Below are 15491 nucleotides of genomic sequence, written 5' to 3'. Positions count from 1 at the left end.
TATTACAATTTTGTCGTAATGTTTAAAAAACATTCAAGGAGGCATCTATAAGAAAGAACTCAGTCTTTAAATTTATCGAAAATATAAGCAACTTGCAACGATTCTATAAAGACTATAATAATATAATATATCATTCATTATTATAACATACAGGTTTCAAAGAGAGATTTCTTTCATGTACCTTCTTGATGAGCATCCTTTCCTTTCTTCCTTCCTTTCCTTTTGCCTGTCTGTCTGTGTTTTTCTCGGCAAAACTTGGCAAATGATATCTATTCTACTCACTGTAGACAGAACTCGTGTAAGAACCGTATGAATCTATAATATATAGCTGCCATAGCCAAAAGATGAGTTGTTAGATGAAAGAGTTTTTTTTATAAAATTCCAGTGAAACTTGACCCTCCGTAAGGGTATTCCAAGCTCGGCTTAAGCTAGATTTTGTCTCCTCTTTTTTTGTGTTAGCTGGCAGTGTTTTTTATGCATTTTCATAAAAGTTTGGGGAGCATGTATTATTCATGTTTTACAACAATTGCAATTACAAGCGTCGCGTTGGTTTTGGCTTTGGTTTTGGTGTTGATGTTGGCTTCTGTGGGTGTCGTCCAGTCGAAGAAGTCGCAGCCACTTAATGAAAAGCCATCGAGGATGTCAACGAGAATGTTTCCCAGCTATTTCAAACTTGAAACTTTTTTAATAATTTTTTCGACGACGACTACTTGACAAATGAACTCAAGTGTGCAATGAAGTGTTTATTGTGAATAAAGTAAAAGTTTTTCCTACTGCCACGCCCCCCACACCTCGAGCCCCTCGCTTGTAGTGTGTGTAATCGTCACGCTGCCTTAAAGCAATTTGTTATTAATTTCCGTGTTGAAAAAGAAAGTTGATGTAAAAAAAACTTGGAACTTTTTCTTTTCTTGCTCGCTTTCTCTCTCTCTCTCTCTCTCTCTCTCTCTCTCTCTCTCACTTCCCGCTCACGCACTCTGGCTGTCTCGCTCTGCATTTAATGTGAAAAGTTATTGATGTTGTTGTTGCTGTTGTTATTGCTGTTGGCATATTAAAACATGACCCATAATGGTTAACAAAGCATTTTGCTTGTTGACCATCGTCAGCGATCCGTTGAGCAACAATGTAAAACATGTGTAATAAATACATTCAAGTGCCAAATGTGTTTCTCAGTTTGTGTTTGTATGTGTGTGTAAATGTGTTTCTGTGTATGTGGGTGTGTTTTGTGTATTTTTGCTGTCAGGTGGGTAATAAATTGCAATGCGAGGCTCGAACAGCAGCAGCAAGAACAACAAGAAGCAGAGCAGCAGTCAAGCAAATGATGACTTGCACAAAATATTTGAAATGCATACACAAAACACACTCACACCCTGTCCCCCGCCACACCTCATTCACGCAACACTTAGAGAAAAGTAATAGAAACTGAACTGTTTGCATAATAATTATGTAGTTTGTATATATATTATATATAATCATAGTAACTATAAATATAATGTGTACATAATGTAAACTTTTTAAATTCGCCATCTTAAGTAGCTTACATTCTGAAAAACTCATATTTTTCGCTCAGTGACGCGCTTTCTTTCGCTTTCTCTCTCTGCCCCGCGCTGTATGCAATGAAAAATGCGCTCAATGTTAATATGGCCTCCAAAAAGTAACAGCACACAAACATAAAAACAGAAACACACACATGCACATACACATGCACAGACTCGAAGCAGCATAGGAAGAAGAAGCAGAAGACAAGTGTAGCAATGTAATGGTGTGCGTGAAAGTGCAAGTTTTGCTGTTTGCCTTTTGTTGCGCTTTTCGCTGTTGTTGTTGCTGTTATAACCTTCAACGTAGAACAATCAAATCGAGCAAAAATGCAACTAAAATGAATTGAGTTGAAGCAGCACAGCAAACACTGAAACTATAAAACATTTTTCTGAAATTTCAAGGTCTTAAGTCAGTGAGAAATAAAAGTAGAGCAATTTTAGCATTTATTTAAAGGTTATGTTAGGTTCTTGGCATTTGCATATTTAAACGAAAATAATAATAAGTAAGTAGCGAAAAACTCTTTAACAGCATTTATCGCTTACTAATTATCGCTAGCTCTCAATAGCAGTTATTGCTACGATCATTTTAGCAGGCTTGTTAACCACATATTATACTGTCTGTTAACACAACATAACGTGCGCTCATCTGACTCTCTGTCTCTCGCTCCCACACACACACAAATATGCACACTCTTTCTAGCATTCAAATGTGCCAATTCACCACAGGTGTTGAAATGTGAGAACTTCTTGCATATCATTTCCCTGATGCCCCCTCCCAAACACACTAATGTATATGAAACATTCTGAGCAAAACTTTCGTATTGTTGTAATTATATATATTTAATATATATCTCTCTCTGGTCACACCTTCATTCTATACGCATTTCAAACAACTACAGCCAAATCGAATTAAACCCTAAAATATTTGATATCTAAATCCGCACAACCCAAAAAAACAAAACCATGTTCCCCTTTTTCCCCCTCCACCCACAACCAATCTATCGCAGCAGCCGCACAAAGGTAATTCCAGCAGAGAGCTTCCCTTTGATGTTAACAGCGTGAATGCCGCCGCAACGAGTGCGAATGAGAAGGCGCCCATAACATTTTCAGAATTCACCATGCGTCGAGCACAACGCCACCCACCACCACCAACGTCGCTGCCGCCAATTTATTTAGAGAATGCATTGCAGCAACGACAGTTTGCGAATCCAATTAGTTATTTGGGCGGACCGCGTCTGCAGCCGCGCAGCAATCGCAACAGCCTCGACTCCATATTATCGCTGGATTAGCCCCACTGCTGCAGACAAACTAACAGACAAGCAGCGAACACAACGAAAAAGCAAAAGCAACAAAGAAACAACAACAACAAGGCTAGTCACAAAATCTCATCATGTGCTCCCCCACCCCCCTGCCACTCCCTCTGCGACAAACTGAAGGTTGGAGGGATTTTGACTTCTGGATTCCGTCCCCAATTAATTTAGCTAGTTTATTTTTTGGAATTTAAGTTAGTTAATTGTTGAAACAAATTGTTACAAAAGTTCCTCACTGTAATAAATAAATTAAATTTGAAATGCTTGTCTATTAATCATAGAATTGGAGAAATTAATTAGCAGATAATGATCAAAATGAAGCTACGATTCCAAATAATATCGCCTACGATATACGATGTATGTAGAATGCAATGCTGGACTATATATAAAAAAAGAATCTGAACTGAAGCTGAATCCGTATGAAGAATTTAAGAAGATAGAAAACTGGACTTTTTATTTAGCATAATCAAAACCATATACAGGATAAATATCTGATGTTGGTGCTATATTTATAGCGTAGTAAATCCACAGAATTTATAAATATCGAAGACAGTATCTCGAAGGTAAGTAATAAAAGATATGCATTATTTTAATATTGGATCGATGGATTATCAGTGGATTTAGATAGATAGAAATCTACACTTCAAATTGAGAATCAAGAAAATCAATCCATGATATTATATGGGATAAATATCTGATGCTTACAATAATAAATTCACATGAAGTGTTTAAATAGATGGAAAACAATATTTCTTCAAATTTAGATATAATCAATGTTAAACTACAATTTTATGTAGGATGTGTGAATATCTGATGCTGAATCCACATGAAGAATTTAAGAAGATACAAAACTGGAATTAAATTAGAAAACCGAAAACCAAAGCTCAGCAATGATATTATATAGAATGCTGGACTGATATATATATATATATACATATATAATACAACTGAATTCACAAGTAAATAGTTTACATAGTTTACACCCCCACAACAAAGTTGAGTTGAGTTCAGTTTAAGTTATATTTATAAAGGTTTGTTGATTGATTACAAAATGGATCTCGCTTATATCTTATCTCGGTAAGTAACTGTATCTTTAGCTTTATCTTTATCTGTATCTGTATCTGTAAAATGTGTGTGTGGTTTAAATGTAGCTGTTTCTTTTAACTTTTTATCTTAGCTTAAACACGAACTTGCTTTACACTGAAATTAAATGTTTTCTCTTACAATAAAAGTGTATTTTAGTTTACAATGAGTTTCAGTTTTAATTTCCGATTGTGGAGCTGGTGTCCTCGATGAGGCTGCTGACTGCTTTTGTGTCATCCACTTGAAGCGGCGGATCAGTTGATGAAGTCTGGAAGAAAATTTTGTGGAAACTGCGCTGGGGACTCACGGAATTTAGCGGAATTTCCCGGGATTAGGTAAAATCGGGCGGTTTATATTTGGGCGGTCGCTTAATTGGCTTCTATAACCAATTGCGGCCGCCACGTCAAATGTTGTTCTCCTTGGCGCCCCCCTTAGTCGCGGAGGCGCCACCCGTTGTTGCCACACTCGCCGCATCGTTGTCGTTGTTGCCCTTGTTGCTGCCGCTGCTGTTGTTGCTATTGTTGCTGCTGCTATTGGCGTTGTTGTTGTTGCTGCTGCTGCCGCTGCCGGTGTTGCTGCTGCTGTTGTTGTTGCTGCCGCTGCCGCCGCCGCCTGCTGTGTTGTTTGTTGTCGCTACTGCAGTTGCCTCCTCGCCATCAACGGCCTCGACTGCAAAACAAACCATAAGTAGAGTATATATATTATATAGATATAAATGTCTGTTCAGCTCACCCTTCTCCTTCTCATCCTTGATATCGCTGGAGGCTTCCGAGGATGTTTTGTTGCTGGAATTGGTGATGATGGGCTCCTTGTCGAGTCGTGGCCGCTTCCTCTGTCCTTTGTAGTTCCGATTGTCCCGTCTGCCGCCCTCGCCCTCGTCCTCCGAGTCGGAATACTCGTTCTCGGGCACAATGCGCTTATCCTTGTCGCTCTGCGGCAGACGTTCGTCCTTGTCGACCTTCTCATCGTCGTCGGACTCATCGTTGATGGCATCCTCCGGTATAGCCGTAATCTGTACGCCCGGCGCATGTGGCAACATGCGCAGATTCTCAAAGAGACGACTCTTGATCTTCTCCAGATACTCAGACGTATTCTGATTCGTCATATTGCTTGGACTGATGTGCAGCTTGAAATCGGGGCCAAAATATTCGAAATAATCATTGTACGGCAACTCATTGGCTATTTCCACGGCGAGTGCAACAGAAGTCTCATAGGTCCAGCAGCGAGAGACATTGCGAATGGTGTAGCCACCGCCACCAACCATGAGGAAGGGCAGATTATATTTCTTTACGAACTCCACACACTTGCCATGCCCCTTCACCGTCAGATTGAAGCAGCCGAGCCGATCTCCTGTGAGGGAATCTGCCCCACACTGCAGCACAACGGCAGCTGGCTGAAAGGTCTCCATTACCTTCGAGATGATGGGCACAAAGATGCTCTCGTATGCCTCGTCATCCATGCCATCTCTGAGTGGAATATTGACAGCATAATATTTGCCTTTGCCAGCGCCAATGTCCCTCAAATCGCCAGTGCCCGGAAAATACTCGCCGTACTTGTGAAAACTGACAGTCATCACGCGATCTGTGGTATAAAATGCCTCCTCGACGCCATCGCCGTGATGCACATCGATGTCGATGTAGAGCACACGCTGATGATATTTCAACAGCTCCAAAATGCCCAAAACAATATCGTTAACATAGCAGAAACCGGATGCCTCCGATTTCTTGGCATGATGTAAGCCACCGCCCCAATTGATGCAGATCTCCGACGCCTGTTTGTTGAGCTTGACGGCAGCTGCCACAGATCCACCCGCAGACAGCTGGCAGAACTCGTAGAGTCCATCGAAGACGGGACAATCTTCGCCGACATTAAATCGCTGCATTTGTTTATTATATTCCGTCATATTATCGGGTCGAATGGAGCGCAAAAAGCGCACATATTCATCCGAATGGAATTTAGTCATCTCATCAGCTGTAGCCTTATGCGGGCGCTATTATAATTATAATAACAAAATTAATTAAAATTCAGTAATTCAATTAAATTCCCATTCAGACTTACGTAAATTTCCATTTTGCGATAGAGGCCGTAGTTGAGCAGCAGATTGTGTGTCATGCGTATGCGGTGCGGCTTCATCGGATGTCCCTGGCCATAATAATAATTGCCAATATCACCTATAAAACAGAAATATAAAATTAACTCATTTTTATAGGTGCACAAACAGCATGCTGTGCAAAATGAAAATTTTATGGCGAGAGTGGGCGAGGCGTCTGTTCGCACAGCGCACTTTGTCGCAAACGACCGCAGTGCGCACTTTCCCCATACGAAACAAAGACCCACAGGTACACACACACATGTATACACCAACACAGCACACAGAGTTGCATGCGTTGCGTTCGTATGGGAAAAGTGCGCTGTGCTCTAAAATGCTTGTACAGTCGCCGTATAATATGAAATTTGCACAAATGCTAACAAAAAATGCCGATTTGACAACGTAAACAACAATTGTGTGAGGCAATTAAATAATGCACAAATTCTGTATATTTTTGTGCAATTCAATTCTTTTAATTGTCAACTTACTGTCGTAATAATAGCAAACGCGCTTTTTGCTATGCGATTGCATTTTTCCCGGCTTTTTTTTTAGTTGTGTATTTTTATCGAGTTTATGTGTGTGCAAGCAAATCTTTTGCCGTTGCTTTCAGCAAACTATTAAGCAAATTTAAATCACCGCGTTTTTAATATATTCAAGTTAATAAGAGCAAAAAAAAACTCAACCGCGCACCGCAAGAAAATGTTGTGATATGGCATGACCAGGTGGCAACGACAGCCAGCTACAGCGTTACCACCCACACAGCACAGACTTGCCAGAGGGCGAAAATTACAACAGCAATCCCATGATATTTCTGCAATATTCTCGTTTATATTAAATAGAATAAAACATTTGTATTAAATATAATTAAAATAAATAGCAAGACATATATAAAAACAACTACGAAAACATTTTACTTACCATTTGCCAGACATTAGTATTATGCAGTAATATTTAGGTATAAATTAAAAAGTGCTCTGGCCACATATGTTTTGGTTGTTGTGTTCTCGCGAGAAAGAGAGAGTTTGAGTGAGTGAGAGAGGGGGAGCAAAAGACACTTTTAGTCGAAAAAAAACCGTTGAACGAGTTGTACGTGTTTTGCTTTGTCGGTCGGTCAGTCGGTATTTTTCCCCCGCTGAAAAATAAGAATTAAAACCCAAACTAAATTGATGAAATATTGTGCAATTGTAATGAAAAGTGCAAATTGTGTACTAATTTGAAGCGACGCGTAAGTTTTTATTGTGTTTTGTGTGAAGTTCAGTTTGTGGGTTTGCGTGTGTGTAGTGAAGTGTGTTTGTGTGCGTATGGGTGTGTGTGTGTGTGTGAAAGAGAAAGAAGTTTCCAAGCAAAAGCAACGGAGTTGCAGTGGAAACACAAACAGAGCAACAGCACTCACACCAATACATCGAGACACTCACACGCACATACACATGAACACGCCAGCGAAAAAAGAAGTGGGGAGAAAATAAAAAAATACAGAAATAAAGTGAAGTAACAAAAAAAAATTAATGTAGCTGCTGCTTCTACTATGTTGGGATTTAGTTCAAAGAGAAATTAAATGAATCTTAATAAATAAAATGAAAATACAAATATAAAAAAGATAAGCGCTTTGAAATATCCTGCGCAGTGTAAACGCCGCTTGACTCTTCCTCTTGCCAACTCCCTCTGTGCTTTGCGCTCTCTATATTTTTTTTACCGACTGCAGACGTCTCTGCTGCTGTTCCGCTGCCGCCCCCGCGACCAACGCCTTGCATTGAAAGTTTCTGTTACTTTTTTGTTGTTGCCATTCTACATTTCTTTGCTTTCTGCCTTTTTCAATGTGCCCGCAGGATATAATTTTTCCTCTCTGCCCACCTCGCGTGCGTGTTTAATTATAGTTTCAGCCATCTCACGTCCATCTCTCTCTCTCTCTCTCCCGTTCTGTCTTTTCTTTTCCAATTAGTGCAATTTGGGCAAAACTACCATTGTTGTTATTTATTTCTTTTGCATAGAAGAACGTGCAGCAAAGCGAACAAAAACAAAAACAGCGAGTGCGTTTTTTTAAGTAGCCGTAACTATAAACGCGGCTAAGCCGCAGCCAGTAAAGTACGAACAGCTAGCGAGAAGCAGCCAAAAAAGTTGATTATTCCGTCTAATTAAAAAAAGGTAAGTGTTTAACACGCTTTAGTTTATTTTTTACTTGAAAACTTGTTCCGACTCCTTTTTACATACCTTCATCCGTTTATCTGCTGAGTGTGGCCAACGCATCGTTCGTAAAGTGGCACAGAAATGCATCACTGCAAAGTGCCGTTACAAAAGCCAATGAACGCAGCAGCCAAATAAAGTAAACATAAAAATATCAAGCAGAATACAACAAGCAGATGTAAAAGAAGAAGCATAATAAACTAGTGTAAATTCTCCCGCTGCACATTTTCTATTTGCGCCGCTGCTGCTGATAAAAAGCAAATTCATTTTTATTGCTGCTGCGTTTTAAAAAGTCAAAGAGCATTTTTGTTGTTGTTGCGGCTGCTGCTGCTTGTAATTGTCTGTAATTTAAGTTGAGGACCAAAACCAAAAGCAAAGGCAAATCAAAACCAGTCGAGCAACCAGCTGTCGTCGTCTGCGCATCGCACTACGTAAGCGAGAAAGAGAAGGCGCATGCAGAATGCAGCTGCAGTTGCGCTCCCTATCTCTCTCTCTCTCTCTCCCTCTCTCTCTCTGACTCTCTTCTCTCTCTCTTTGCTCTTGTTGTGCTTATGCTTTATGTTGCTTATTTGTTGTTCTATTTTTGGGCTTTCGCTTTGCCGCATTTTATTTATTTACCTTTTGCCGTTTGGCCTGTTTATTATCCCAGCGCGCAGCATCGTCGCCGTTTGAAGTTCAAGCCACACAATTGCCGTTAATTCTTCTTTTGCTATATACCCTGTAATAGTTAAATGTGATCAGAAAGGTGTCAGTTTTCCTGTGGAAATACGAGTATATATATATTAATAATAATATACATATGTACATATGTATACAAAATATTTGAAAGTAATTTAGTGGGTATATATAAAAAAATAAAAATTCATATTGCAGGGTATTTACTTGTTGATCACTCTACACAAGAGCAGCATAACTTGATTTATTTTGTTTGCCATATCTGCTTATCTGCGCTTGTAGTACTGAAGTTATGTACACTTCCATTTCCTTCCCTTTCTCCTCTGTCCCTTACAACCATCTAACCCGTCATCAGAACGAATAAAAATTTTCATTAACACGTTCTACGACCCGATGACAACTTCGAAGTTTGTTGTTATTGCTGCTCCTCTTCATTTTGTTGTTGTTTTTTGATGTTTGTCTGTACCTATCTTCTGTTCTTATCGGCGGCACTTTTGAGGTTGGCTTCTGATACAGCAACCAGAAATATAAACTCGCATCTAGTTGACTCCCCTCCCCCCCCCTCCCCTATCTATTTTCACAGTTCTTTAACTCTCTCCCCTTGAACTCTTTTTCATTCAGAGTTCATTTTGAGTGGCGCACTTTGCAATTATAATGCCTTTTTGGCTTCGCTCGCAAATCATTGCGAAATGACCAAACGGTAAATCTGCTTAGCTCTCCTCACAGACTCGGACTAACGGCAAACTTCTGCCGCTTCTTTTATGTGCATTTTACAAAGCGCTTACGATTCGACGACCACACACAAAAGCCGAATGGCCAAATTACAAAAAAAAAAAAAAATTGCTAAATAGTGAAAAAGTAGCCGACAAGGAGAAATTTCAATTGTGCTTTGTGCTTTATTTCTTCTTTTATTACATTTTTTTTTTTCTTCTTTTTATCTCGCCCACTTACAACACACAATGAAAACGAGCATCGGCAAAAGCAGCGTCTTTTATTGATAAGAAAATTGAAAGTGTGTAGCAAGTGTGAATAGTTGTGGGAAGTTGTGGAGGGCATGAAGGAGAGAGAGAGATGAACACGTTTGTCGTGAGAAAAATGTCAAAACTATCGATAGAATCGATTCTCTGTGTGATTCAACGTTTTTAAGTTAAACGATTGTTTGCTTGAGAGCCAAAAAAAATAATTCATTTTATCTCCTCTACGGCTTTATAAGTACAATTGACGATTAAAATAATTGTTCTCTCATAATTTACTATTTCCATTTCGATACACTTGCCGCTTTCATGTGGTCTTATGGTGGCTTATCGATAACCGTCGCCAAACCTTATAAATTTTCATAGAATCCATGCAGATTAACAGCGTGTGGGTTTTATTTTTGCAACTATATATATTAAAAATAAATGCTAAATTGTATTCAAGCTGATGGCAGCCATATTGTTAAAATTCTTGCTTTTTATATTGGCAACGCTGCAGAAGAAGTGCTATTACGGTAAATACTCATTCAACTTCAACTTTTTCTGCTTCTTACTTCCCATTGTCAATTTAGCTGCACACAATTGACACAGTTCAGAGATGGCGCAGCAGGGGAGAAGAGATAGAGAGAGGGGGTGGGAGGTGGCTAATGGACGTTTTATAGTTGACGCTGCAGTTGACCCACGTCTGCCACACCCACTTGGCCACGAGACATGGGCGAACGGGCATTCAAAAGTTTCTCTGCTTTTTTTTGTTTGTTGTGCTTTAGGGCAATTTCAAGTTTTTTTGGCACGCTTGACAGGTGGCAGGTAGCAGCAGCAACATATAAGAGCAACAAAAACTGCGACACGGGAAAAAAGTTCTACTTGTCTATTAGAGATCATTTTCATTTCGATTATTTTACGGAAAAAGCTGTTGCAGCAAAGTTCTCTCTAATTTATGTCACTACGCAAAGTTTGCAGTCGCATTTAATGGACTGTTGCCAAGGGGGGACTTGGGTATGGTGGTACTTCTCATTTGACCGGTTAACCCATAAGCTACCTTCTCGCGCCAGGTCAATTAGATTTATGGCGATTGGGACAGGTCAAGCAGCAGGATATGCTCCAAAAAAAAACGAACACGTGCAAAAATCATTACTGGGTTTTTTTTTAAATTTGTTTTGCATTGTTTGCTGTTACAGTTACTGCTTCTACCCCGTCCCCCAACAACACCCAGCCCCTCCTCTTACCGGCACTTCAGGCGCACATCCGGCTTGGTCCAAACAAAACATTGCTAGGTGGTTGTTTCGCACTCGCTGAAAGCTGCGGCAACGTTTTCCGGTTTGCCCCTACTCCTCCCAACCCCCTTCTCCACACCTTGGCCTGTACACACATTCCAGGCCAGGTCTTTCTACTCCTGGCTCAGAGTCGCACGGGCGCACACACACTTCCGGGCCGACGTCGAGCAACAACTCTCCATGTGCCAAGTGTGTGTGTGCGTGTGTGCTTCGCTATGGTGGTTGCTGGCTACTGGCTAGTTTTCGATTTTATTGATTTTCATTCAAAGCTCGGCCAAAAAGTTTGCGCCTACACTTGGAAAAACGAAGAATTTAAATGTAGAAAATAATCGCCATCAATGTAAATCTAAACCTTCTTTAAGTGAAGATCCACCAAAAATAAAAATTGGCCTAAAGCGAAAATCTCTGCCTAAAATGAAAGTCGTCCTAAAAAATGATCTTTAAATATTTCTAAACGAGCAGAGATAAACACTTTTTTTTTAAATATGACCTCTCTTCTTGTAAACATACTTTCTGGATGATAAGTTTAGCGGGACTCTCACAATGTCAGTGCGTTTTTTCTATCAGTGTACGATATACTCCCAATTAATTGGACGCAGCTGTAGATGTAAAAATTTCAACCATTTGCATTTGGCTTGTATTTCACTTGCAGCCTAATCTCCCTGTGTGTCTTTGTGTGGCATGCAGCAGACGCAGCAGTTGCAACTTGCAACTAACTGTATCAATTTGTGGCTTCAATTTTGAAATATGTTTGCACTAATTGGCAAAGCATTGAAAATGCTTCCTATTCAGCTGCACTTTTTTTTTGTTTGTGGCGATGAAAGGGCAAACTGAAATTTATCTTTTTGGATTTCTTTCATTCTCATTCTCTATATTTTGGTTTTTGGTATGCCTTAAAAAGATTTTCAGATTTGTAACTTGTCGATTTATAAACAACTCTTAAACTAAAGCCTCATTTATATGGAACTTAAGTCTTCTAAGAGTGATAATTAATGCAATTATTCTTGTTAAGTTCAAATGCAGTGCCCTCCACGTCCCTGTCCCTTGTCTTAAGTACTTGGTGATATGACCCACTTTTTGGGGGTAGAAAAGAAGACTAGACTTAAAGTTGACCATAAAACGGCATCTGCTCTGATTTGAGGGAAAACTTTTTAATTACAGGGTTCAGCAATAGCGCCCTAAAAGTTTATTATGCGAAAAGTCTTCCAAGCGCTTTTTTTTATATCACAAAAAACAAGCACAGCAAAAAACTAATAAACTCAACTTGTAGTCAAACTATCTAATAAAAAGAAATTCCCCCCAAAAAAGTATGTATTTATGGACCCAAATCCAGTTGAAGTTAAAGCCCAAAAAGTTGGTGCTTTTAATATACCCGAAATCGCAGCTAAACAATAAATTGACTGCGATTCGAGGCGAGAGTCGTGTGTGGCATGCGGCAATATTGTTGTTGCATACACAACCCAATAACAGTGGGTGGGAAAAGTATGCGAACGGAGCCTTGCATGTGACACTCAAAATTGCAAATCGATTCAATATTATGCCTGCTACTCTCTCTCTCTTATTCACACTCTTTCTCTCTCTCGCTCTGCTGCATCTGTTTGTGTAAGGCTAATATTAAAATGGCATTTTTGGGGTACATTGAACCCAGCAGAAAAGCAGCAGAGGACAAGGTGTGAATTCGCCTGGCAGCATTTTCCCACTTGCAGTCAGTCAGGGCAGAATAAACATAAACATAAACACAACCAACTGGAGCACAAACAAAAGGAAGAAGAAAATTAGATTTTTATTTAAAGATGAAGAAGAAGAGCTATCTATCTGAAGCAGTTGATAAAGAAGAAAGATATATCTAGAGAACAAAGAAGATGATGAAGAAGAACTATCGTATTGGATAGAATATGATAAAGAATAAGAAGACCTATCAAATAGAGGAATATGGTGAAGAAGACTAAGAAAAGCTATCTATCTAGAGCTATCTAGCTACCTAATAGTCTCATTCCACGCTATGCCCAACATTTCTTATATCCATTATGAGTCTGCGTTAACGTGTGAGTGGCAAAATGAGCACTTGCTTTAAAAGAGTTGGTTGGTTGGCTAATAATTAAACTCATTAAAAATGAGACAGAATTATTAAATGAAACACGGTAAATCATCTTAAAAAATAAATACTCGAGGCGAATTTCTAACATTCGTAACATACTTTACGAATGTTGAATGCTCAGAATGGTATCCCTTATTGGTATGTTGAAATGTTGGTAGTGGTTAGAAAACATTTCACACAATAGATGCCTGGGGAGTTCCTTAGCATAATAATACAGTTGGAATTCAAAGCGGGGATTTTCATGCCCAAAAACAAACTTATCAACCCCCACCCTTACAAAATTCTTGTGAAGAAATCATAACCAAGAACAACCCCTTTCACACTTGGGCGGAATCAAAGCAAACACAACCCTTTCCCCCGCTGCCTTCCACCACGAAATCTTCAAATGAAATTAAAAAGTTTAACTCCAACTTTGCCCAACTCTACCCACTTCAGCCCCCTCGCCCACTCATTTCAAAAGAAAAGAACGTTTAACTAAGTCGAGTGCTTGTCGCTTCACAATTTTTGCTTTCATTTCAAATTTCAGCTACGGAAAAACTTGGCAACTGAAAAGAAAGAAATGCGGGGAAAACTAGACACTTGAACAGTTAGCGTAATTTCAGTGTGTGAAAATGTCACGAAAGAAAACTAGGAAAACTGCTCAAAGTGGAAGAAACATATTTTGTAACATTTTTTGAAAAGCGCTTCAATGACATATTTTTCAGAACATTTTGAGGTTCTTCAGTACTTAAACTAAAAAAGACTTCTTATGCATGTTGAAGAACATTTTTATTAGGTTAATTACAACTTTGGACTACTTGACTTGATTTTATTATACTCCATATATATATATGCTTATGTATGTGTTTATATATATAAGTCTATAACTTTGATTAAAGGTCGGTTCATGCGTCACGCTCTTTGAGAAACGCGCTGAGTAATAACTTATAAGCCAGCAGCATATATTGACTAACATTCTTAACTTTCTTTGTTTGATTTATGGAAGCGTTGAGAAAAAGTTCTTTACATACCCTGTATTCAATTGAAAAGGTTTAAAGAAGTGTTGCTTGAAGTTGTGCATAAGTAATAGGCAGCAGAAAGCACCTGAGAATCCTCAAAGATATATATATATCTGATCAGCGTCATCAGATGAGAATCGATTAATCCATAAAAAGAAGTCGATCTCTGAGACTATAAAAGACTTGAAATTTGGAATACTTAATTTGACCGATAACTTGTTCCACTTAATTAGCTATCAAAACCACAATTTGCAATTCAATTGACATAAAATACAGTATATATATATTAATATATAACCCTGATATATATCGATAGCCAATTGTAATTGTAAAAGCTTTGAGATAATGACATATTCACATTTACAATCTAACACTTAAGGCTCATTAAAAAAAACATGCTTAGCTACAGGGCATCTCGTAGTCGAGCACATCTGTCGACTAGCAGATTCATTCCTTTTTCCCGTTCATGAATAATAGGAACGCGCTCTTCGGGGACATTTACTACAAATTTTCAAGCATATTTCAAGCAATGCTGCCTGCCAACACTCACTCTCCAAGCGTGCCGCAAAAACATGCAATGCCACTTGTCGCAGGCGTATGGAGGAAGGGGTAGGGGGGGGGGGGATGTGTTAGTGAATTGTGGCAGCTAGCAAGCTGAAGGATGCCAGCTTGCTTGCAATTTGTCGTTGCGCCTGCTAAAAGTTATTGTTATAGTCGGTGCCTGTCTTGCCCGGTTGACTGTCTGTCTATATGTCCGTCTGTCTCTCCGTCCGGGTAGAAAATGTCATGCTGTGATTGCGCCGAGAGCGAAATCTTCGTTACAGTTTTTTTTTAATGCAGCTGCCGTCACAATTCTCTATTCTCAAGTCTCAATTCGCAATTCTCAGTTGCAGCCTGAACTCAACTATTTGTCTCGAGTGCATTGCAGTTTTTTTTTGCTGCTGCTGCAATTGTGTGTGGCATTCAGTGGCATGCTCCAAGTGGCAGCTAAAACCCCTGCTACCCCTTCTACTTCACAGGCACTCGACCCCCTCCCAACAAAGCACTTTGCTGATTATTTGTCTCAATTTTTCCTTTTTACTCATTTTGTGTTTTATTTATTTGTTGCAGTTTTTTTTTGTGTTAAGTGTTGCAGCTGTTTTTTTTTTGCGAGTTGTTGTTGCTAGTTGCTATCAAATTGACACAGTTTCAGTTGCAGATCCAAATCAATATCAATTGTGTCAGGGCCTGTCAGCCTCTTGATATCCCATGGGATGAGAAATTATGCTGATTGT

At 39.3% G+C, this 15491-nt stretch overlaps 2 protein-coding genes and 1 long non-coding RNA gene across 6 annotated transcripts in view; 2 read left to right on the top strand and 1 right to left on the bottom strand.

Moving 5' to 3' along the window:
• LOC6558003 overlaps window positions 1-3103 on the top strand; it is a 67174-nt gene extending 64071 nt beyond the window's left edge. For 2 of the 4 annotated variants that reach the window (XM_001983211.3, XM_043215604.1), the window contains exon 21: window positions 2543-3103. In XM_001983211.3, the coding sequence (XP_001983247.3) occupies window positions 2543-2824 (282 nt within the window). In that variant the 3' untranslated portion in view covers window positions 2825-3103. Of the gene's footprint in view, window positions 1-2434 lie in introns of all 4 variants that reach the window. The other 2 variants (XM_032743241.2, XM_043215605.1) reach the window with 2 other exon arrangements.
• A 748-nt stretch (window positions 3104-3851) lies between these two features.
• Window positions 3852-6675, bottom strand: LOC6558583 (histone deacetylase HDAC1). The gene is made up of 5 exons (XM_001983217.3): window positions 6506-6675; window positions 5987-6099; window positions 4661-5918; window positions 4567-4597; window positions 3852-4458 (listed from the first exon to the last, which is right to left on the bottom strand). The coding sequence occupies exons 1-5, from the start codon at window positions 6546-6548 to the stop codon at window positions 4332-4334; spliced, it is 1572 nt and encodes a 523-aa protein (XP_001983253.2). The 5' UTR covers window positions 6549-6675; the 3' UTR covers window positions 3852-4331.
• Window positions 6676-7098: 423 nt separating this feature from the next.
• The window catches only part of LOC122322627, a 28312-nt gene continuing 19919 nt past the window's right edge, over window positions 7099-15491 (top strand). The window contains exons 1-2 of the long non-coding RNA XR_006246725.1: window positions 7099-7242; window positions 8006-8159. This is a non-coding gene — a long non-coding RNA (uncharacterized LOC122322627). The remainder of the gene's footprint in view (window positions 7243-8005; window positions 8160-15491) is intronic.

This window comes from Drosophila grimshawi, unplaced genomic scaffold (genome assembly GCF_018153295.1).
Source record: "Drosophila grimshawi isolate 15287-2541.00 unplaced genomic scaffold, ASM1815329v1 contig_44, whole genome shotgun sequence".
Lineage (NCBI taxonomy): Eukaryota > Metazoa > Arthropoda > Insecta > Diptera > Drosophilidae > Drosophila > Drosophila grimshawi.
This window is presented reverse-complemented; position numbering and strand designations above follow the sequence as displayed.